At 52.0% G+C, this 24,416-nt stretch overlaps 1 protein-coding gene across 1 annotated transcript in view; it reads right to left on the bottom strand.

The window, feature by feature from the left end:
• Positions 1-18,856: 18,856 nt before the first annotated feature.
• LOC144724390 (calcium-activated chloride channel regulator 1-like) overlaps positions 18,857-24,416 on the bottom strand; it is a 37,276-nt gene continuing 31,716 nt past the window's right edge. Inside the window, exons 12-14 of the mRNA XM_078603480.1 lie at positions 23,397-23,567; positions 22,415-22,648; positions 18,857-21,228 (exon numbers count right to left, since the gene is read on the bottom strand). Of these exons, the coding sequence (XP_078459606.1) occupies positions 20,810-21,228; positions 22,415-22,648; positions 23,397-23,567 (824 nt within the window). The 3' untranslated portion in view covers positions 18,857-20,809. The remainder of the gene's footprint in view (positions 21,229-22,414; positions 22,649-23,396; positions 23,568-24,416) is intronic.

The raw sequence follows: 24,416 nt of genomic DNA on the forward strand, positions 1-24,416 counted from the left end.
TCTCGTTTTTTTTGTCTTGTTTACATTCCATTGCCTCTTGTGTCACTGCCTGTTTCGTTAAACTATACTCTCTCAAATGCATCGTCACTCTCATTTGTTGTCGCATTCATTCCCGTAGCCTCCAGGTGCAAAAGTGTGTCAATGTGTGTGCGTGTTTCCAAAACTTTTCACCTACGTTTGAGAAGAGTTTGGTGCTAACATAAGAACCCAGCGACCCGAATTTGATTATCGGCGACAGTAGACAACCAGTGGTGATTGATATCTGAACTGTTTTTGACCCCCCCCCCCATCACTAACCCTACATTGACCAGCGAAGAGAAATAGTACGGTTAAACAGGCGCCATGCCCAACACGGTGTAGGGAAGCCTTCGTCCGGATGTTGATTGCCAAAGGGCCAAGATATTATTATTATTTTTTGAGAAATGTTCAATGGTAATCTTAAGCACTGAATAGATTGTATCCTGGAAATCCTCAAGGTCAACAGTTCAGTGCTGCAGTTGCTTTGGCCGTGCTTGGAATTCATCACGTGCTGGGATTATTGTGCTTGCATTGACTGTTTCATAGGGTGTTTTTGCATGTGGATTTTTTTACTGTGTAATATCATCTAGTGACTAATAATTCAACTTGGAGAAACAAAGAGAGACTTGTGCAAAGCATGTGTAGTGGTGATACGCGCTGGGTGTATACGTCGTGTGCCAGCGCGTATGTACGGGTGTGTGTGTGGTGACGCGCGCTGACGGGGAGGAGCAGGCGTCAGTGCGCGGGTGGGGGTAGTGCTGCTGATTGGCTGTGTGCCGGTGACGCGCTGAGAGGGAGTGATCGGGTGGCAGCGCGGTGTGATTGGTCGGGGAGTGGAAACACGCGCTGGGCGGAAACGGATCGTAGAGATAGCGCGTGGTGATTGGGTAACTGAGGAGCGGTGCCGACGTTGAGGTCCGCATCCGCTCCGTCTCCCGGGAAGAAGAGATATATAAGGTGATGCACAGAGGAGTAGGAGGGCAGAAGTGGAACCATCTAAGAATGAAGACGAAGGTGCAGAGATAGAGCCCAGAGAGGAGAGTAATGGAGAGTAGAGGAGAGTAAGGTATAAGTGTGTAGCCAGAGAGAGAGAGAACGGTCTACATGAGCTGAGTAATGTATAGTGTGTAGCCAGAGAGAGAGAACGGTCTACACGAGCTGAGTAATGTATAGTGTGTAGCCAGAGAGAGAGAAAGGTCTACACGAGCTGAGCAATGTATAGTGTGTAGCCAGAGAGAGAGAAAGGTCTACACGAGCCGAGTATGCATACGGTGTAGCCAGAGAGAGAGAAGGGTCTACACGAGCCGAGTATGCATACGGTGTAGCCAGAGAGAGATGCAAAGTCTACACGAGGCGAGTGGAGAGTGTAGCAGAGGCGCAGAGTCTACACGAGACGAGAGAAGAGTGTAGCCGAGGCGCGGAGTCTACACGAGGCACAGAGAGCCAGCAGCACAGAATCTAAGAGAGTCAAGAGAAGCGTAGGGCGGAGAGAAGAGGTCACGAGTTGTACCGTTGTATGGTGACCGCATTGTGAAGAAGAGAGGCCACGCGTTGTATCGTTACAAGTCAAGATTTAATAAAAGAAGTGTGTTCCCGTCAAGGAGTTTCCTGCCGTCATTTTCCAATACTTCATCTGGCGTCAGAAGTGAAACGGGCTTCCAAGCATGGAGACAAGGAAGACCCGTAGGACCCACGGGATTGACCGCGAGGAAAACCTGGACGACTCGGGGCCGCTGGTGGCGGGGGGTGAGGAGGAGGACTTGCCCACGCTACAGGATCCGTCGTCGGCGCCGGCCGAGCGACCGGGGACCGACGCCGGGCTTCGTGAGGCGCACTCCCGACTGGCGGAGCTGCTGCTCGCCGCCGCGTCCATCTTGGCGGAGATCAGCTCGTCGGGAGGAGCGGGGACGGTGGGGGACATTTTACAAGGTCGCCCCGCAGATTCCCGCCAAAACGAATGGGGGATTCCCGCCATTGCGCCTGGGCCTACTTTTGGCGGGAACGGCGAGCGCCACGTGGTGGTGGGTTCCCAAGCGCGCGCATCGACGTCATCAGCGCGCGAGGGGGTCCGCCATTTTACGTCTGCTGCTGGAGCCGCCATCTTACACACCGACGGAGAGGCGGAGAGGAACCACGAGGCGGATGACTTCATTTTTCAGCAGCGTCTGCCCACGTTGTCAGCCTTCAAGGCAGAAGGCGGAGACTGGGGCCAATTTCAGCGAAGGTTTTTGGCGCATCAAGAGATGTCAGCGTGGTCCGATGCTACGGCGCTGCGGGCGTTGCCCGCCATGCTGGACGACGATGCGCTCGCGGCCTTCAGGGCTGCACGGAAGTCGGACCGCTCCACGCTGAAGGATGCGCTGGGTTTGTTGGCCAGGGTCTACGGACCTCCCTCGGCGTGCCGCCATCATTTCTACGCAAGACGGAAAGCGGCCACGGAGACCGCGCTGGCCTATCGCACGGCGTTGCTGGCTCTTGCTGATGCTGCGTTCCCTCGGATGGACGAGGAGGGCCAAGACGCGATGGTTTTGGAGCAGCTGCTTAAGTTGGCGCAGGACCTGGGGGTCCCTATCAACACAGCTGACGAGATTGATATTTCTTCTTTGAGAGTCGCCACGAGTATTCAAGCGCACGAGGCCCTACAACGGAAACAAGGCGTTGGTTGCAACGCTGCTGTCGTCGCAGCCCCGGGTTCGGTGGTCACCGAACCCCAAGTCGTCAGCCCACGAGAGGAGGCGTTCGCCACGGGACGACCAGGGGACTGGAGGCCGGGGGCCCGGTCGCCTCTGCGATCGGGCCGAAAGTCGGAGCAACCAAGATCTACTCCGACCCTCGTCACGTGCTATAACTGCGGCCTCCGGGGCCACGTGGCGTCCGGGTGCCGCGCTCCGCGGCAGCGCGCCATGGGAGCTCGGCTGGACGACGACCGAGAGCCCAAGTCATCTCTACAATCCCCGGCAAGTCGCGGCACCTCACACGCTCGGCCTGTTTATTCGGCACACATGGGACGCCGCGTTGCGGCGGAGGAGGGCCGGTTAAGGTTCGGGGATTCGGTTCGGCGAGGGGGGTTCGGCCGGGACCAGGGAGACATTGAATGGGCGGAATTAGGGCATAGAATTGTGGCTGCTTCGGCGGGTTCGTCCGTTGTTACGGGATCTATTGATGGGGTTGAGATTAGGGTGTTAGTGGACACGGGGGCATCGGCAACTATTATATCGGACCTCATTTATAATATTCTTCCAGTCCAATGTCGTCCGCTGCTTCCAGTGGATGTGCCATTTTACGCCGCTAATGGGGGATCGTTGGGCATTATCGGTCAGGTTAGGGCGTCCATTTGCATTGGAGATATCAAATTGTCGGGACCCGTTTTTGTTTCGTCTTCTTTGGCAGTTCCGTGTCTTTTGGGCACTGATTTTTTGGCTAAAATGCCTATTAAAATTCTTATCGATCAACGATGCATTGAACTGCCATCGGGTCGCCGGATTTCATTTTTGACGGGCCCTACTGACATTCGGACGGCGTGCGCTACGATACAAGCGGTGGCGACGCAGACCGTGCAAGTGCCCCCGGGTTCACAGATGTTGATTCCCCTCCGGTTGCGGAAACCATGGGTGAGGGAGGCTTCGGGACAAAGTATGCTTTTGGGTCCTTCTAACAAGGCTGTCGGGGGTCTTGATTTATCGGTGGCTCACACTTTGGTGCGGGCTGACAGGGATCCGTTTGTGATGGTTTTGAACGCGGGGTCGCGACCAGCTGTCATTCCGCAGGGCACCGTGCTGGCTCACGTGGCGCGGGTCCCTGTGGATGATGGGTTGGTTGCGCAGGTGGGCTCGAGCCCCGCGCGGAACGTTGAGCCAAGGGAAGACCTTGAGTGGGTCCATTCGCTATGCGCCGCCTCGGACGATTTGTCGGCGGCGCAGTTGGGTGCGCTGCGCGAGTTGCTCATTGAATTCTCTGATGTATTCAGTAAACATAAGTATGACATTGGGTGCACGGATTTGTTGCACCATCACATTGAAACGGGCGATGCGGCGCCGGTCAAGCTAAATCCCTTCCGACTGAGTCCCGTGGAGAAGGAACATGTTCAGTCGGCTGTTAACGAAATGCTAGAAGCCGATATTATTTCGCCCTCCTCTAGCCTGTGGGGAGCGCCTATTGTGCTGGTTAAGAAGCAGGACGGGTCCCTGCGATTCTGCGTTGATTTCCGTCGCCTGAATAAGATCTCTGTGGCTGACGCGTATCCGCTCCCCAGGATGGATGAGTCCCTCGATGCATTGTCTGGTGCGCGATATTTTTCGACTCTTGATTTGTTATCGGGGTTTTGGCAGTTGCCGCTCGACGAAGAGTCGAAACCTAAGACAGCATTTCGGACTCCAGGGGGGCTGTTCCAGTTTAACCGGTTACCCATGGGACTTCACTCTTCTCCAGCGACGTTTCAGCGACTTATGGAGCTGGTTTTGTCGGGCTTGCAGTGGGATACATGCTTGATTTATATGGACGATGTCATTGTTTTCAGTAAAACGTTTGAAGAACACCTCCAGCGATTGAGAGGGGTGTTCTTGCGAATGCGATCGGCTAAGTTGAAATTTAAACCGGCCAAATGTCACCTCCTTCGTAGGTCGGTTAGATACTTGGGTCACATTGTCGATTCTTCGGGGATCTCCACCGATCCCGCGAAGACGGATTGTGTCGGTTCGTGGCCGACACCTACGTCCGTTTCCGACGTGCGTAGTTTCATCGGGTTTGCTTCTTATTATCGGCGGTTCGTTGAGCACTTCGCCACTATTGCAAAACCCTTGCACGCTCTAACGGCGAAGGGAGTGAAGTTCAAATGGGGACCGGAGGAGGAGGCCGCGTTTCGCTCCCTCCGGGACGCCTTGGTGGGTGCCCCACCCTTGTGTTATCCCGATTTTGCTAGTCCCTTTTTGCTGGACACGGATGCTAGCAACACGGGCATTGGGGGGGTGCTATCCCAAGTCGTTGGGGGTGTCGAAAGAGTTGTCGCCTATGGTAGTAGGGTGTTGTCTCCGGCGGAGCAGCGCTACTGCATCACCCGTCGCGAGCTGCTTGCCATTGTCTTTTTTGTGCAGCAGTTTAGGCCATATCTCTATGGTCGTCACTTTACGGTCCGAACGGACCACGCGGCGCTACAGTATTCATTGAGGGTCGCCCAGCCCTCGGGCCAGTTGTCGCGTTGGTTGGAAGTCCTCCAGGACTATCAGTTTACGACTACGTACCGTAAGGGGTTGCGACACACAAATGCCGATTGCTTGTCACGGTTGTTGCCTTGTGATGAATGCGCGTGTTTGTCGGGATCGGCGCGCTGTAAACCGACGCTTGCGGGGGAGATGGGGGCACTGGCTGCGACAGCGGGCGCACCGATCGTGGATGATTCCACTGCCTCTCAGGGTCGGGACTCGCTGCTCTCGTTGTCGCTCAGCGAATGGGGCCGCCTCCAGATGGCGGGCAGCTCGCTGCTAGCATTGCGCCGCAAGGTTGGGGGTCCCGAGGGGGACCAGGAGCGTACCGGCTCCTATGTACTTGAGCAGGGCATGTTATTGAGATGGGACAGTTTGTCCCAGGGGAACGCACTCGTGGTGCCTTCCGCTGTGAGGGGGAGGGTTGTCTTGGCGGCACACGAACGCCTCTTGCACTTGGGAGTTAACAAGACGCTTGCCCTGCTTCAGCGTGACTATTACTGGCCGGGAATGGGAAGTGATGTGGTAAATATTCTGAAGGGGTGCGTTGAGTGCGCCAGGCGTAAACCACCGCCCGTGGCAGCTAATCCACCGCTGCAATCTATTCAGGTCTCGCGTACCAACGAGCTCGTTGCACTCGATATTTTGGGGCCCTTCCCAGTCACGCCGAGAGGGAATAAATATTTGTTAGTGGGGGTCGAATACTTTACCCGATGGCCTATGGCGTGGCCTCTCGCTAACCAGTCGGCAGCGGCTGTGACGGATGCCTTCGTCCAGGGCTATGTCCTGGACAAGGGGGCTCCCGAACGCCTGCTGACCGACCAAGGTAAAAAATTTTCGAGTAAATTGTTGCAAGAGGTGTGCGATCTGTTGGGTACCAAGAAGGTGCGTACCTCCCCGTACCACCCGCAGACAGACGGGATGGTGGAGAGACTCCACAAAACTTTGACTTCCATGCTGTGCCAGCAGGTGTGCGAGGCACATGTAGATTGGGACCTGCAGGTCCCGGGAGTCCTTGCCGCGTATAGAATGGCCCCCCATGCAGCTACGGGGTTTTCCCCATTCTATTTGATGTACGGTCGGGAAGCTGACCCGCCAATGGAAACGCAACTTGGCCTGTCCGCTCCACGAACTAATTCTAATTTGGCAGAACATATTAAGTTTAATATTCACAAGCTGACAGAGGCGAGGGAGGCCGCACGGCTTAATTCGCGGGCTCGCCAAATTGCTAATGAACGGTTGCGGGCACGGAAGGTGTCCATGCACGAATGGAAACCAGGTGACAGGGCCTGGCTGCATTGCCCTCAGGCACCCTTGGCTACGTCGCCTAAATTGTTGAGACCGTGGAGGGGACCCGTGGAGGTCGTGCGCGTTGCACGGCCCCAGTGCGTTCAGATAAAGTGGGGAAAGCGCCGTTGGTACGTTCACCCCTCCCGACTGAAACCGTTCTCGCCTCCATATGGCCTCCCCTTGTGTCGTGATGGCCGGGCGTGTGACGTGACCGGCGACCCAGAGGGGGAAATGTCTCTGCCTGATCCACACGTATTTTCGCCTGATCTGCTCCCAGGTGTCTCGGAACTGACAGTTGCCGATCACCGGCGGCCGGATCTCCGCGGCGGGGCCGGCCCTTTCAGGCCCGTTCCGCGCCGTCTGGAGCAGCCGGAACCGCCGGACGGTCGTCAGTGTCCCGCCCCATACGACGGACCAGCCAGACGGACTCGCGCCAGGTCGTGCTACTTTGCATGACCTGCCTCGTGAGGAGTCGGGGCAGTTGGAGCGCCTCGTCACTGCGTGTAGTCGCAGGGACGTGGGGCGCGTTCGTTTTTTGGAATTTGCTTGTATCGTGTTATTGTTGACTTTTCGTGTTCATTGTCAATCTGTACATAGTTATTCTTGTTGTTGTTGTTGTTGTTGTTATGTTACGGGGCACACTGGGGGGGTTACGGGTTTTTTTTTGTTGGTTGTCGTCTTATCGTTGCGGTTGGTTGTTGTTAGCAGCCGGGCCGGCTGCGAGCTATGTGGGAGGGGGTGATGTAGTGGTGATACGCGCTGGGTGTATACGTCGTGTGCCAGCGCGTATGTACGGGTGTGTGTGTGGTGACGCGCGCTGACGGGGAGGAGCAGGCGTCAGTGCGCGGGTGGGGGTAGTGCTGCTGATTGGCTGTGTGCCGGTGACGCGCTGAGAGGGAGTGATCGGGTGGCAGCGCGGTGTGATTGGTCGGGGAGTGGAAACACGCGCTGGGCGGAAACGGATCGTAGAGATAGCGCGTGGTGATTGGGTAACTGAGGAGCGGTGCCGACGTTGAGGTCCGCATCCGCTCCGTCTCCCGGGAAGAAGAGATATATAAGGTGATGCACAGAGGAGTAGGAGGGCAGAAGTGGAACCATCTAAGAATGAAGACGAAGGTGCAGAGATAGAGCCCGGAGAGGAGAGTAATGGACAGTAGAGGAGAGTAAGGTATAAGTGTGTAGCCAGAGAGAGAGAGAATGGTCTACACGAGCTGAGTAATGTATAGTGTGTAGCCAGAGAGAGAGAACGGTCTACACGAGCTGAGTAATGTATAGTGTGTAGCCAGAGAGAGAGAAAGGTCTACACGAGCTGAGCGATGTATAGTGTGTAGCCAGAGAGAGAGAAAGGTCTACACGAGCCGAGTATGCATACGGTGTAGCCAGAGAGAGATGCAAAGTCTACACGAGGCGAGTGGAGAGTGTAGCAGAGGCGCAGAGTCTACACGAGACGAGAGAAGAGTGTAGCCGAGGCGCGGAGTCTACACGAGGCACAGAGAGCCAGCAGCACAGAATCTAAGAGAGTCAAGAGAAGTGTAATGTAGTAACTCGGCGGGAGACGACTTCACGGGTAACACACTCTTTATTTTATCAAACTCGTTTACAGGTGACTAACACCTACTTTGTATCTCGGGTGACAAACACCCACTTAGCTACTTGGCGACTAACGCCCACTGAGCTACTCGGATGACCAACATCCACTTAGCTACTCGGCGACTAACGCCCCTGAGCTACTCGGATGACCAACATCCACTTAGTACTCGGGTGACAACCACCCACTTAGCTACTTGGCGACTAACGCCCACTGAGCTACTCGGATGACCAACATCCACTTAGCTACTCGGCGACTAACGCCACTGAGTTACTCGGATGACCAACATCCACTTAGCTACTCGGCGACTAACGCCACTGAGCTACTCGGATGACCAACATCCACTTAGCTACTCGGCGACTAAGTCTTCAGCTCCGTCTTCGGGTCTTCAACTGGGTAACTCTTCCCGAGTGCTCTCGCGCGTCCCCCTTTATACCCCACCTGCGGACGTCGCTGCGAGCACCCACTTATTCGACCAATCGCCGGGCGCTGGCTACGATCCTCTTTTCCCACATCTCATCGTGCCTCACCACTCACTCCGCGCCGCCCCGTCATCTGTCACTCCCGGCGCGCGCGTCCACACCACGCCCACAACGCGTGCCCAACCCCGCACCCCGCGCCGCCCCGTGATCCATCACTGTCACAGTCGGCGCACGTCAATACCACCACTACATCACCCCCTACCACATAGCTCGCAGCCGCCCCGGCTGCTATAAAAATATACAAACCCCCCCTGTGTGCCCCGTAACACAACACAACAACAAGAACAACAACTAAGCTAACAACACAACACGACGCAAACACTACCATCCGCAACCCTCAACCAATGCCACCGCGACAATAGAACAATATATACAAACCGGCGAGTGACAATAGCAATGTGTATGCAAAAAAAAAAAAATGGAAATTTTTTTTTTTTCTTTCGACTCGTGCAGTGTCCCCTTTTCTTCCGAGCGTCCCTACAACGGGACATTACCCCGGCAGAGGGGAACACCGGGCGAGCTCGGTGTAGAGCAAAAAACGTCTTCATGAAAATTGTTGAGACCTAGCCCGAGTCCGCCTTGCCGGTCCGTCGTACGGCACCAGACGCGGTTGAACGTCCGGTGGTGCCGGCGGTTCAGGAAGACATCGGCCAGGCATCGAGGACTCGTGCGTGCCCCGGGGTTCAGGCTCTCGACGGTCAGCAGCCGTCAAGCCCGAGGCACCTGGGGGTGGGTCAGGTGGAGACACGTGAGGATCAGCCTGCGACACCTCCCTCCCCGAGTCGACGGTCACATCACACGCCCGGTCGTCACGGCACAGAACGGGGTCACACGGTGCCGCATAGGGCTTCAGTCGGGAGGGGTGCACATACCAACGGCGTTTCCCCCATTTAATCTGTATACTCTGGGGTCGTGCAACCCGCACAATTTCCACCGGTCCCCTCCAAGGTCTCAACAACTTGGGGGACGTAGCCAACGGTGCATGTGGACAATGCAGCCAGGCCTTATCGCCTGGTTTCCAATCATGCGTATGCACCCTCCGCTCATGCAATTTCTCGTTTGCAATTTGCCGCGACCGCGAATTCAACCTTGCCGCCTCCCGCGCTTCAGTCAATTTGGCGATATTAAATTTGATGTGGTCTGCCAATTTAGATTTTGCACGTGGCTGGGAAATCCCCAGTTGGACGTCCATGGCCGGATCGGCCTCCCGCCCATACATAAGAAAAAATGGGGAAAACCCCGTCGCCGCATGAGGGGCCATTCGATAGGCCGCGAGTACCCCCGGCACCTGTAAGTCCCAATCAACCTGATCGTCGCAGACCTGTTGGCACAACATAGACGTAATCGTCCTGTTCAGACGCTCAACCATCCCGTCAGTCTGCGGGTGGTAGGGGGAAGTACGCACTTTCTTTGTACCCAACAGGTCGCACACCTCGCGCAACAAAACGCTCGAAAAATTCTTCCCTTGATCCGTCAGCAAACGTTCGGGGGCGCCCTTGTCCAACACATAACCCTGGACAAAGGCGTCCGCCACCGCCGCAGCCGACTGGTTGGCGAGCGGCCATGCCATAGGCCATCGGGTGAAGTATTCCACGCCAACCAGCAGGAACCTATTTCCCCTTGGTGTAACCGGAAAGGGCCCCAAGATGTCCAACGCTACCAATTCGTTTATACGCGAAACCTGAATGGATTGCAGCGGTGGATTAGCTGCCAATGGTGGCGGTTTCCTTTTGGCGCACCCTACGCATCCCTTAAGAATATTCGCCACGTCGTTACCCATCCCCGGCCAATAATAGTCTCGCTGGATTAGGGCGAGCGTTTTGTGAAAACCCAGATGCATGAGCCGTTCATGAGCTGCCAGAACAACCCTACCCCGCATAGCAACAGGCACAACGAGCACGTGACGCCGGGACATGTTGTCCCACCTCATCAAAAGGCCCTGTCTGCACACCCAGGAACCGACCCGCGCCTCCCCTTCTTCGGGAGCGCCAACTTTCCGACGTAGCGTAAGTAGGGAGCTGTCGGACATCTGGAGGCGGCCCCACTCAATGAGGGGCAACGACAACAGCGAATCCCTCCCCGTGGGGGCGTCCTCTCCCGGGGTGTCCGTGGCGGCGAGCGCAACTCCCGGGGTGCCGGCGACCGGGGGTTTGCACCGCGCTGATCCCAACAAACATGTGCAGTCCGTGCACGGCGGCAACCGCGACAAGGCGTCCGCGTTTGAGTGTCGCAACCCCTTGCGGTAAATCGTCGTGAATTGGTAGTCTTGAAGGACCTCCAACCATCGGGACAATTGGCCCGATGGCTGTGCCACGCGCATAGCGTATTGTAGAGCCGCATGGTCCGTCCGGACCGTAAAATGACGGCCGTAAAGATACGGCCTGAATTGCTGTGTAAAAAACACAATGGCTAACAATTCACGACGAGTTACGCAATAGCGTTGTTCTGCGGGGGAAAGAACCCTACTACCGTAGGCGACCACCCGTTCAACCCCCCCGACCACCTGTGAGAGCACCCCCCCGATACCCGTATTGCTGGCGTCCGTGTCAAGCAAAAACGGTTGTGTGAAATCGGGGTAACACAAGGGGGGAGCCTGCACCAAGGCGTCACGGAGGGAGCAGAACGCAGCCTCCTCTTCCGCCCCCCAGTGAAACCTCACACCCTTAGCCGTCAAAGCGTGCAGGGGCTTGGCTATGGTGGCAAATTGCTTGACAAAACGACGGTAATAGGAGGCAAAACCAATAAAACTACGAACCTCCATGACCGAGGTTGGCGTTGGCCATGAGCTGACGCAATGCGTCTTAGCAGGGTCCGTCGAGATCCCTGAACGACTCACGATATGGCCCAAATACCTGACCGATTCCCGAAGCAGAAAACATTTAGCCGGTTTGAATTTAAGCTTAGCGGAACGCATCCTGAGGAACACCGCTCTCAGTCGCTGGAGGTGCTCCTCGAAAGTCCGACTAAAGACGATGATATCGTCAAGATAAATCAAACAGGTATCCCATTGGAGGCCCGACAAAACCAATTCCATGAGTCTCTGGAACGTGGCGGGAGCGGAATGTAAGCCCATGGGCAAACGGTTGAATTCAAATAGGCCCCCAGGTGTCCGGAAAGCAGTTTTAGGTTTAGACTCGTTATCGAGTGGCAATTGCCAAAATCCAGAAAGCAGATCGAGTGTGGAAAAAAACTGCGCTCCCGCCAAGGCATCCAGCGACTCATCCATCCTGGGGAGCGGATACGCATCCGCCATCGAGATTTTGTTTAAGCGGCGGAAATCGACACAAAACCGCAAGGACCCGTCCTGTTTCTTTACTAGGACAATAGGAGCACCCCACGGACTAGAAGAGGGCGAAATGATATCGGCCGCCAACATATCATTAACCGCCGATTGCACATGTTCCTTCTCGGCTGGGCTGAGCCGGAAGGGATTCTGACGAATAGGGGCCGCGTCCCCTGTAGCTATGTGGTGGCGCAACAGGTCAGTGCAGCCGATATCGTACTTATGTTTGCTGAACACGTCAGCAAACTCGATGAGCAAACCCCTCAATGCTCCCAATTGCACCCCGGACAAGTTAGCAGAACCCGCACACAGCGAGTCCAACCACTCAGTCCCCTCATCACTTTGAGGATGCGACTTGACAGTGAAATCTGCTTGAGCCACGAGCCGTTCCTCAACGGGTAGCGGCGCGGCGTGAGCCAGCACCGTTCCCTGCGCAATTACGGCCGGCCGCGACCCCGTATTCAGGACCATTACGAACGGCTCACTGTCCCCTCTCACCATGGTTTGAGCAACCGCTAAGTCGAGGCCCTTACTGGCTCTGTTTGACGGCCCCAACAGCACCCCCTGTGCCTCCGCACCCACCTCGAGTGGCTTCCTGAACCGAAGGGGCACTAACATTTGCGATCCCGGGGGCACCCGTACAGTGTGAGTCGCCAGCGCCTGCACCGTCGCACAAACCGTGCGCACTTTGGTAGGGCTCGACAAGAAGGCAACCCGCCGACCTGACGGAAGCTCTATGCAGGCCTGATCTATAAGAATTTTGATGGGCATTTTTGACAAAAAGTCCGTACCTAGCAAACAGGGAACGGCCAGCGATGATGATACAAAAATAGGGCCCGCTAATTTAATGTCACCAATGCAAATAGTCGCCCGAATCTGGCCGATGATCCCCAGGGATCCCCCATTCGCCGCATAAAATGGCACGTCTACTGGCAGAAGGGGTCTACTTTGGACGGGAAGAATGTTATAAATAAGGTCCGAGATGATGGTGGCCGACGCACCCGTGTCAACAAGCACCCGGACCTCAACCCCGTCAATGAACCCCGTTACCACGGACGACCCGGCTGACGCAGCCACGATCCTGTGGGCCAATTCGGACCACTCGACTGCTTGCGGGCCGCGTACGGACCCCCCTCGCCGAATTGAACCCCCGGCACCCAGCCGCGAACCCCCCACCGCGAAGCGGCGACCCGAATGTGCCGTGTTTGTGGACCGAACGTGTGAGGTGCCGCGACTTGCCGGGTTTTGTTGGGATGACTTGTGGCCCTGGTCGTCGTCCCGACGTGGTCCTGCGGCGCGCTGACGCGGGGCCCGGCACCCGGCTGCGACGTGACCCCGAAGGCCGCAGTTGTAGCAGACGACGGACGTCGTAGGTTTCGGTTGCTCCAGCTTGCGGGGCGAACGTGTGGGCGAACGACCTCCCGTTCTCCACTCCCCCGGACGCGATGCAGCGAAGGCCTGCTCCTGCACCGCAGCTGGCTGAGGTTCGGCGATCGTGGCGGCCAGTGCCGCGTTCCCCGCCCATTTGCAGACGACCCCCGGCTTGCGTTTGAGGACCTCGTACGCGTGAATGCTCGTGGCGATCGCCAGGGAGCAGATCTCCATCTCGTCTGCCACGTTGATGGGGACCCCCAACTCGTGGGCCAACACCAGCAGCTGCTCCGTCACCATGGCGTCCTTCCCCTCCTTATCCATGCGGGGAAAAGCTGCGTCCGCCAAGGCGAGTAGTGCCGTGCGGTAGGCTAGCGTCGTTTCCCCAGCCACCTTCCGCCGATCGTAGAACTGGTGGCGACACGTGGAGGGCGGCCCGAACACCTTCGCCATCAGGTGTAGTGCGGCCTGGAGCGTAGAGCGGGACGACCTTGCAGCAGATGTGAAGGCTGCAAGCGTGTCGTCGTCAAGCATCGCTGGCAACGCACGCAGGGCAGTGGTGTCGGACCACCCCGACATCTCCTGATGAGCGAGGAACCTTCGTTGGAAGGCTCCCCAGTCGCCCCCATCCGCCTTGAACGCCGACAGCGCGGGCAATCTTTGCTGGAGGACCCGATCGTCGTCGACGTCGGAGAGATTTTCCCGCGCTCCGCTGGAGTTGTGTAAAATGTCGGCTCGGTTGTCAGGCGCAAAATGGAGGGCTCTGGCGCGCGCTGATGACGTGGGCTGCGCTGCGCGGAGGTGTCCGGCCACGTGGCGTCCGTCTTTCCCGCCAATCGGTGGCGGCCCCCCAAAAACGGCGGCAACTTCCAGACTTTTGGCGCGAAGCGCCTTTTGGCGGGAATCCTCCAACGTCGCTTCCTCCACGACCCCCGCAGCCGTTTTTCCGCTCGCCGGAACGGAGATGTCGGCCAAGACAGCGGCGGCGGCGAGTAGCAACTCCGCCAACCGGGAGTGCGCGTCCTGGAGGCTGGTGTCGGAGGCAAGCGGAGCGTCGGCCATCACCGCGAAGTGCTGCATCGGCGGCAACTCCTCGTCCTCTACTCCCGAGGTCGGTGTCCCCGGTACGCCGTCGTCATCCCGACCTCGCTCGTGGGTACGGGTAGTCTTCCTTGTGTCCATACTTCTTGAAGACAGGTTTACTTCTGACGCCAGTTGTAATGTAGTAACTCGGCGGGAGACGACTTCACGGGTAACACACTCTTTATTTTATCAAACTCGTTTACAGGTGACTAACACCTACTTTGTATCTCGGGTGACAAACACCCACTTAGCTACTTGGCGACTAACGCCCACTGAGCTACTCGGATGACCAACATCCACTTAGTACTCGGGTGACAAACACCCACTTAGCTACTTGGCGACTAACGCCCACTGAGCTACTCGGATGACCAACATCCACTTAGCTACTCGGCGACTAACGCCCCTGAGCTACTCGGATGACCAACATCCACTTAGTACTCGGGTGACAACCACCCACTTAGCTACTTGGCGACTAACGCCCACTGAGCTACTCGGATGACCAACATCCACTTAGCTACTCGGCGACTAACGCCACTGAGTTACTCGGATGACCAACATCCACTTAGCTACTCGGCGACTAACGCCACTGAGCTACTCGGATGACCAACATCCACTTAGCTACTCGGCGACTAAGTCTTCAGCTCCGTCTTCGGGTCTTCAACTGGGTAACTCTTCCCGAGTGCTCTCGCGCGTCCCCCTTTATACCCCACCTGCGGACGTCGCTGCGAGCACCCACTTATTCGACCAATCGCCGGGCGCTGGCTACGATCCTCTTTTCCCACATCTCATCGTGCCTCACCACTCACTCCGCGCCGCCCCGTCATCTGTCACTCCCGGCGCGCGCGTCCACACCACGCCCACAACGCGTGCCCAACCCCGCACCCCGCGCCGCCCCGTGATCCATCACTGTCACAGTCGGCGCACGTCAATACCACCACTACAGAAGCGTAGGGCGGAGAGAAGAGGTCACGAGTTGTACCGTTGTATGGTGACCGCATTGTGAAGAAGAGAGGCCACGCGTTGTATCGTTACAAGTCAAGATTTAATAAAAGAAGTGTGTTCCCGTCAAGGAGTTTCCTGCCGTCATTTTCCAATACTTCACATGCACTATGATTAAGGAAGCTCATAGTGATGATTCAAGTAGATACAGATATGCAGGATGTTGGAAAATAGTTTTCTGCATTTCAGCGTTGTTCAAATGTAGAATGATTAGTGTGATTTGTTAATATTTACTTGCCGGAAGCAAATCAGTCAGTCTGTAAAATCAGAATTGCCGCATCGCCCAACGTAGACATAAGATCCAGATGTCATCATGACCAAGGCCATTGATGGCACCAAACTTATCCAACGCCTTCTACTCACTGCCAGATCCCGCAGCTGTTGCACAGTAGAGATGCGACCTCCAAGATTTACCTTGACAGTCTACCACCATCTGGTATTAGGTCTTCCCCTTGGTCGCTGAACTTTTGGAAACCACTTGAATGTCTGTGTTGGCAATCGACCTTCCCCCATCTTACACACATGCTGTACCTAATCATATCGACAACACTTTGCCTGCCATGTTATCTTCCAGACTTCTGCATTGCTGTGTACGAAATTTAATAATTTATGTGCAGCGTTTTGGGATGCAATTGCATAAATTACGCTACATAAAATGAAATTAGTATTATTATTGCTTACCTTGTGTTGCTACCAAATTCTATAACATCTGTCTCAAACGCCTGTGCCAACATTCAACATTCCAGCACTTATTTTCAATTTTTCTGATCCACGCAGTAATGCATATCTAACTCCCTCTTCAAATACCATTTTCTTTACACTCACATCCATCTCTCTTCTCTTCCAAAGTGGTTTATATGGCCCATCATAAACCTGACCTGGGACACCAGCCAAAGAGCCGGAGGCAGCAGAGGCAAATTTGGAAAGGCTTCAAGACAGTTGCAGTTGAGGCAGCAACAAAAGTTATACTGGTAGGAACCCACTGGTTCCACCAGCCCAAAGGGGATTATTGTGTCCGTCCGTCGTGCAGGGAGCGGGCTGGGTGGGGAGGGAGGGGCTGGGTGGGGAGGGGCTGGGTGGGGAGGGGCTGGGTGGGGAGGGTGGGGAGGGGCTGGGTGGGGAGGGTGGGGCTGGGTGGGGGGTGGGGCTGGGTGGGGAGGGGAGGGGCTGGTCACTCCGTGGTGCCCTTATAAAACTCAACGTTTAACCTACTCACGCCAGCTTGTGCCCGCCCTCACAGTCGGGCAAATTTGCGGAATACACCACGCCGCCATTGACCCTGGCCATTGACCGAGCAAGTAAGTCAGACGGACAAGTAGATATGTGCTCAAACATGAAAGCGCCATGTAAATGACCAGGGATGTGAATCAGAAGATGCTTGGCGAGAAGATGAAAGGAGAGCAGAGGATGCAGACTATGCTGAATGATCATGGGGAAGGAAATTGAAGAGCAACTGGCACAGCATTGGACTTTATTGACAGGAGCAATCAGAGGAGATGGGAGATGCTCATCAAAAGAGGGACAACAAACAAGTTCCCGATTGCGGAGAGAGCATATGTTTAATAATGCAGGGCTGGAGGCGGTTAGAGACAGTAGTCAGGTTGAACTTTGAGAAGGATGAAGTGCTGGGGGCATGTCAGGCATGGTTCTGCCAGCTTTTAAATAGAGAAAAACCTGTAGACTGAGTATAATTAAAAAAATTACATTAAGCCATAGCAAGGGGGCTTCTGTGCAGAATAAAATTGGGGTATTTGTATTGCATAGTGTTACATCATAAACTTTAATAATGATTGTCAAGATAGAAAAAAAACCGTCCAAAAACCTCCCAAATGTTTAATAAACAAAACTAGAGCAGTCAATAAGGACAAAACTGCTGTATAATTAATTTCAGTGCCGATTGTTTCAATCGGCACTGAAAGGCACAAGGGTGGTGAGATGTTAACTACCTCGCCTGGTGTGCAGGAGGTCGTGGGTTCCATCCCGACCCTGACGCCTGCTGTATATCTGGAGTTTGCGTGTCTCTCTCCCCGTGGTCACGTGGATTTTTCTCCAGGTCCTCCGGGTTTTGCCTCCATATTTAGAAACATGCGTTTAGAGTGTTTGGCTGCTGTAAGTTTCCACGTGATACACCACTTCAGTGGGTTATCATTTGTTGCCAGGTCGCTTCTGAAAAAGCTATGTAGCTCAGTGGGCCTGACCTGGTATTAATGTGTTTTTAATATATATAGTTTTTTTTAATAGTTTCGGTACATTGGAACTTCCTTGACTTTTTTCTCATTATTTCAGCAGGGAAGAAGAAAATAAAACTTTGAATGATGCATTATGACTGTTCAGAGTTGAACGTTTGATTTTTAACGTCGAATTTCTCTCTGTATGATATCGTCCATTGCCTCATAGTGCAAATAGGAGAAACAAAGAGACACTGTGCGAAGCATGAACTCCGATTAAGGAAGCTTGGGGTGATGGGTTAAGCAGAAGAAATTATGCCGCATATTGGGCAAGCAACTTCGGTTTTGAGGCATTGAAAGGATAACATAGATTGGCACAGATAGATAAAAAAAGTTTTTTGCTGTGTTGAAAACTCCTCGCAGCCACAGCCTACAACACCTGCTATTCATTTGACGTTTCTAATGCGAGAAGTGCTAACGAGTATCAAGCCTGCTTGGCCCCACGATCTTATGAGATTGAGTGCCTTCAGTGCGATTTGTCCGAGGTTATATAGGTTTCTATCACGACTCCTTAAATCAATTTTTTCCCCACATATCATAACGAGTTGGATTTTCATACCTTTTTTATTACCTTCTGATATGTATTATAGTTTAAGGCAAATGTTACCTTCAATACCCGAGAATGTATTTGCCATCGTGCGATTTTGTTTCACAGTTATGAACTCGTGTAAAAGTCAATTTTACTTCTAGATTTGAAGCTTTCGTGACTGCAAGGATTCATACTACTGTATTAGGTTTTTTCGGTAAAGTTACGTAGGGAAAAATAAATAATAAAAGTTAAAATTATAGAAATAATAAGATAAAATACATTATTTTATTATATTATTATTTTATTTCTATTATTAGTAAAATAATAGAAATAATGATAGAAATAAAATTATTTTATTATATTCTAATTTTATTTATATTATTTTTTTTATATTATTTTTACTTTTATTTAAATTTCGATTTAAAGCTTTCGTGACTGCAGGGATTCATCTTCTTGGTTCTTTCGGTAAAGTCCCGTAGAAGGGAAATAATAAAATAATAAAAATAAAACATAATAAAACATAATAAAATAATTCTCACTACGTGACTTTACCGAAAGAACCAAGAAGATTTTATTACTTAATTTTCCCTACGTGACTTTACCGAAAAAACCTAAGAGTAGTCAATTTGACATTTCCAACTTGCGAATGTTCTCCCATTCACGTGATTCTCTTTCTGTCTTTCAGTGCGATTCCAAGCACGTGCATGTACACGCTTATTCGGGTACTTTTCAACTTGAGGGCCGATGTGGAAACGTGAACGTAATAATGAATAGCAATGTACCAACGTGACAAATAGAAGTCTTTAATCAACGTACAGTATATATTACCTGCTGTGACATATGGAACAGTAACACGGACCATCTTTGTATCCGACCAATGCAGTCAAAAAGAGGGTTCAATTTACTGCACAAACCCAACGTATTTATAAAGGTAATGCAATAATTGGTTTTTTACCCTTCTATCTGGCAACAAAACTGACACCTTTTTACAAGGAGTCATGTTTGCATAGACCACAATACCTGCAGTCATAATACAAACAAAATACATAACTCTAATAATGTGCACTGTCCTTGAAGTTGATTGGTCCACACCCGAGACAGCTTTCCTTAGAGCCTAGTCTCACATGGGTTGTGAGACTAGGCTCTATGCAAACATGCGGTCTATGCAAACATGACTCCTTGTAAAAAGGTGTCAGTTTTGTTGCCAGATAGAAGGGTAAAAAACCAATTATCATATTTTTACTGGCAAATGAGGTTCCCATAGTGTAAAGGTAATGCATTAAATCTTGCACATTTTCCACCAATTTAAATACGAATTAATGTACCCATTCGTTAATCGACGAGGCATCACACTTTGACCATGCCAGCCACGGTGTTTGGTTTGTGTGACCATGCTACACCATGCTGATCAGTGCGGGATTGGTAAAGGAGAAGGAGTGGGCGAGTCGGCAGGACTGATTCTGGCCCCACTCGTCACTGATGTCAGCCGTGGCCAACAATCGAGCTCAGGTTTCCGACTCACAGTGCTGGCCATCGATGCATCACTCCACTCCAAATGTAATAACGAGCGTATACGTCAACAATGTTATAGCATGTCGGTCATATGATTACACCTGGTGTTCTCATGTTCTATAGCAATCGGATGCTATATTCTTGGTTCTTTCGGTAAAGTCACGTAGAAGGGAAATCATAAAATTATTTGTATACTATGAGACCTCCTTTACCAGTGGCAAAATATAGTAATAGGTTTTTACCCTTTAAACTGGTACAAAACTGACACCTTTATACAAGGCATCATGTTTGCAATAACCACAACACAAGCAGTCAAAATGCAAACAAAAAGAAACAACTCTAATGATGATGATAATGGACAGTGCATATCATTATCATCATCATTAGAGTTGTTTCTTTTTGTTTGCATTTTGACTGCTTGTGTTGTGGTTATTGCAAACATGATGCCTTGTATAAAGGTGTCAGTTTTGTACCAGTTTAAAGGGTAAAAACCTATTACAATATTTGTATATTTGAATATTTATTATTATTTTATTATTTCCCTTCTACGTGACAATAACCGAAAGAACCAAGAATATGAATCGCTGCAGTCATTAAAGCTTAAAATCGAAATTTAATCAGATGCTATTTTGGCTAAAACATTTATAGATCAAAGATAGCACACAGTGATCACGTGCAGCACATACAGCACACTTTTAACAGCACTTAGAAACATGAATTGCGTCGTGTATAGTTACACGATGCACTTTCATCACGATTGTCCGCTGGAGAAATAAAAGGAAGCTCTCAAATGCTTAATAAACGTAGAAACAAAGTTATGGGGCGTTAAGGAAAACGCTGCTGTAAATCAACCACGGCGCCCCAAAAGATCGATTTCAATCTTCCCGCTTTTATTTCAACTTAAAACCCGCCGTTAACGGAGCAAAAGTAAGAGTTTTTAATGAGATGTTTAAAAAATCTCGATTAAGGGCAAGTGCCGTGAGCGGCGTGAGGCGGCGTGCTGGACATAGCTGCACAAAATGGAGATTGTAATGAATAATAAAAAAAACAATAAATTTTCAAAATCAATAAGCAGAATCAATAACATGTAACCAATGCGATTATTTCCTAGACCGAGATGTTGACGTCATAGTAAAGTGGCACGCCCCCTCATTTCCCTTTCTTTGATTGGCTATCAGCGCCGCTTCTATCTCAGTCCGCTTTCATCGTCACTACAGTGCCGCTCGTTTCAGTATCGTGGCATTTTCTTGGCTTCCTCGTCCCTCTCCTTGGCGCGGCAGCATCTCTTACTCGCGAAGCGCACGATCGTCACCATGGCGCCGAGGAGGAATAACGTCGAGACGAATGTCACGATGACCATCATGGCTATGTACAGAGCGCGTGACGGCGGCTCGGTGGCGAGGAACACCGAGGCCACGTTCGAGATGTTCGCCCAGTTGTCCACCTTGTCGATGGCTCGGACGGAGAAGTAGCGCTCGCTGCCGGCCACGACCTCGCTCACCGTCACTTTAAATGTCTCGAGGTCGCCCGCGATTGCCGGTGCGCTCAGGTTTCCACGGGTTACGTTCTCGTTCGGCACGAGGCTACTCTCGGTCGCCTCCAGCAAGGCGTCCAGGCTGTCGCTCGTTATTATCTCGTAACCCGACGCTGAAAATGGAAGGCGGAGGATGCAATTTGAATTAGCATCGATTGGTCTTGTTGCACACATGTGGACTTTCTAAATAGCAAAGCAATTTCCTTAGGCTTTATTTATACTGGAGGAATCCGATGAGCTATAAAGCTATTTTTTTACAGTTTGTCCAAAAGGGGCAGGTGAGAACGTTACCGGAGCCGAGCGGATGTAGACATGTGGAACAACATTTGGTACTTCATCGGTGAATCAATGGGCATGCAGCGATGAAATGACTCGTCAAAAATAAACTCTTTCACACAATACGCGTATCTAATGGTGTGTGTAAGAATCAGTTATTTTTCATTTGTATTATTCGTATACAATGTAATTCGTATACAAAAACTCTAGAACCACGAGGTTCAGCATAAACTGCTGACTGGAATAAAATCGAGCAGTAGAATGGCATTTCGATTCCCACTCATGGCCAACACCAGTGACGATTATCTGAACCATTCCTCGGCCTCCCCTCGGTCGACTCGGGTTTAAATGAGTACCTGGTGCGGTGTCTAAACATCAGCATTGTGGAGGGGAGGAATGGTTCTGGCCACTCATCCCCTTGTGCAATGGTGGAGCCAGGATTTTCAGGTAGGGGGGGCAACCCCTCCAGCAATGCAAAATGATAGTTGTTAGTAAGTAAGGACTTGTCCCTTGCTTTTTATTCGATGCGTGTGCGGCGATGGCGCAGCCATGGATCGAGGGTCGAATTCGAACCGTGTTGTGTGATCGGCATCGCGCTCGCTGAAGGTATGATGCCTTCAGGGAAGTCGTGTCCTGTATACGCAACTGCGCACAATTCTGAGTCACTTATAACTGCTTTGCCGTTACTTATTGCCAATTATGGACTCAGTTCCTGGCACGTAATAATATGATACACAGTGGCAGTGGGGGTCACAAAATGCCGATTTATTACGAATAAACCCCAATGATTCGATCCAAATTAGGGACTTTAATCGGATCATTGGGGGGGTACGTGCCACCCCACCCCCCCACTGGCTCCGCCAGTGCCCTTGTGCGTCGTGTCGGCCTTCAGAGGTGCTACTCGCTGATAGCACTTGCCTCAGCAGTCTGTTAAAGGCTATACGGGGAGATATTTGTCTTTGTGGTCGATAGAAGCTGTAAGCGCCGTGCGTGTGAGGCTGTGTGGCTGTGTGGCTGGGGCACCTTGGCCGAAGTCGGCGTCGTCCCCGGGCGCCGTCCAAGCCAGGCTGACAATCCCCGGCGCCAGCAACTCGGCCGTCAGGTCGAGCACGCGGCACGGAGGGTAGATGTCCCGGGGCCCGCCCGGCGGCACCGTCGCCTGGAAGGAGCCTCCCGATGCCACTCGGCTGAAGTCCTCGCTCGGCACCAGCACCTGCCCACCCGCCGGAGCTGGCACCTGCGTTACCTCCAGCTCCCCTGGTGGGACAGAGCAGAGTTCAATATGACACAGAGCCACAGTAAAATACATTTTTCGTGAGAGATAGAGCTACTCCACCTCGGAACACTGACACGCCCAACAAACGCTCAACGAGCTGGGCAATGTTCTCCGCTATTAAAAAAAAACGCTTTCCAAAACACACCGTTCAATAAGAGCCAAATTATTCCTCGTAACGCCACGGCAGAGCCCTCGGCTCATTGAACGCACACCAGATGTCTCGTCGACACAGTGTTCGTAAGGGATTTGTTTCATGTTGCGTATCAGCGTGTTTTTGTGGACGCAGTACGGCATTGACATTCTCCGTGCACATTTGAAATGTGTTCTACGCGATATCCATGCACAGCCTGCAGCCTTGCACCTCCTCCTTTCAGAAGGGCTTCCCTGGAGGGCGTCACAATCCACATATTGAGAACCCATACCTGCCAATCCATATGGTTTACCCTTATTCTTGCCCAGGGAAATTTAGTTTCCAGGTCCATATGGCGTACAGCCGTTTCAATGCGGGCAAAAAAAATTGATCTATTTGTTTGTGTTTCTCCGTTGTCATGGGACTTTGCAGGATGAACGTTGAGATTAATAAGGGGCACGGGGTGACCAATAAGATCTGAATTGGTCTGTAATAAGGTAGGGGCACTGATAAGGAGTTGACAGGTATGAGAACCGCTGATCTAGTGTTACATTGCCCAGTTTTGCAATTGCTGAAGCGTGCAGACGGTGCAGGCCCACCTTTCTCGTTGCGAAAGCCCGGAATGAAGGAGGCCCGGGAGTGTCTTTGTGGAGCCAGCTTCGTGGTCGTCTTGTCACCCGTCACCTTCACCTTCACGCTGTAGCGGCCAGTCTCCGTGAACTGCGTGAAGAATCTAGAATAAACCCCATCGTCCTTGTTCACGTCGGCACCTGTACAGAACAGAAACAAAGATCCCACGCAAGGTCTGAACATACTTTTTGAGGCTAGTGCTGATACTTAGCGAGCACCTATGAAGACCAGAACGGTTACACGAGGGGGTGGATGGCCAGTACCACGCCCGACAAGTGTTGAACTTTACACACTGAACCATGTACTAATTTTAGGTTGAGTCGACCTAGGGGAGGCCCAGAACCGGTTCAGATAATCGTCACTGGTGTTGGCCGTGAGCGAGAATCAAAATCAGTTTGCTGGATTCGTAGCGCAGAGTGCGAACCGCCACACTACCACTCCCCGCCTGCACACACAAACAGTCAAGTAACCACTGTCATAGCACTGCATCAAAATCCAACAATTTAACAAAGTATGAACGGAGGAAGCTAATTGCGGTTGAGACAGATGTAATATAATGCTGTATGAAATCCAATTATTGCTGTCATTGTTTCCTGGACTTTCGTAGATACCGGGAGTGTGAGTGCGCGAGTGTTTGACGTTGCCCTACGTGGCCTGTGCTCTGTTTTGTTTGTGTGGGTTGCAATGTTAAGTGTTATTGAGATTCTAGATTTGAAACTTTCGTGACTGCAATGATTCATATTCTTAGGTTTTTTCGGTAAAGTCACGTAGGTAAAAACATTAAAAAGTAGGAGGCAACACAAGCTTCCGTCTTCGGAAGCTTGTGTTGCCTCCGAAACGTCGTGATTTTTATTTTTATTTTATTTTACTTTTTAATGTTTTTACCTACGTGACTTTACCGAAAAAACCTAAGAATATGTTATTGAGATACAATTTTCATGAATGATGCTGTATAAAAAAAACTAATTATTATTAGATTTACTCTTTAA

The sequence above is a fragment of the Lampetra planeri genome, chromosome 20 (assembly GCF_965212315.1).
Source record: "Lampetra planeri chromosome 20, kcLamPlan1.2.h2, whole genome shotgun sequence".
Taxonomy (NCBI): Eukaryota; Metazoa; Chordata; class Hyperoartia; order Petromyzontiformes; family Petromyzontidae; genus Lampetra; species Lampetra planeri.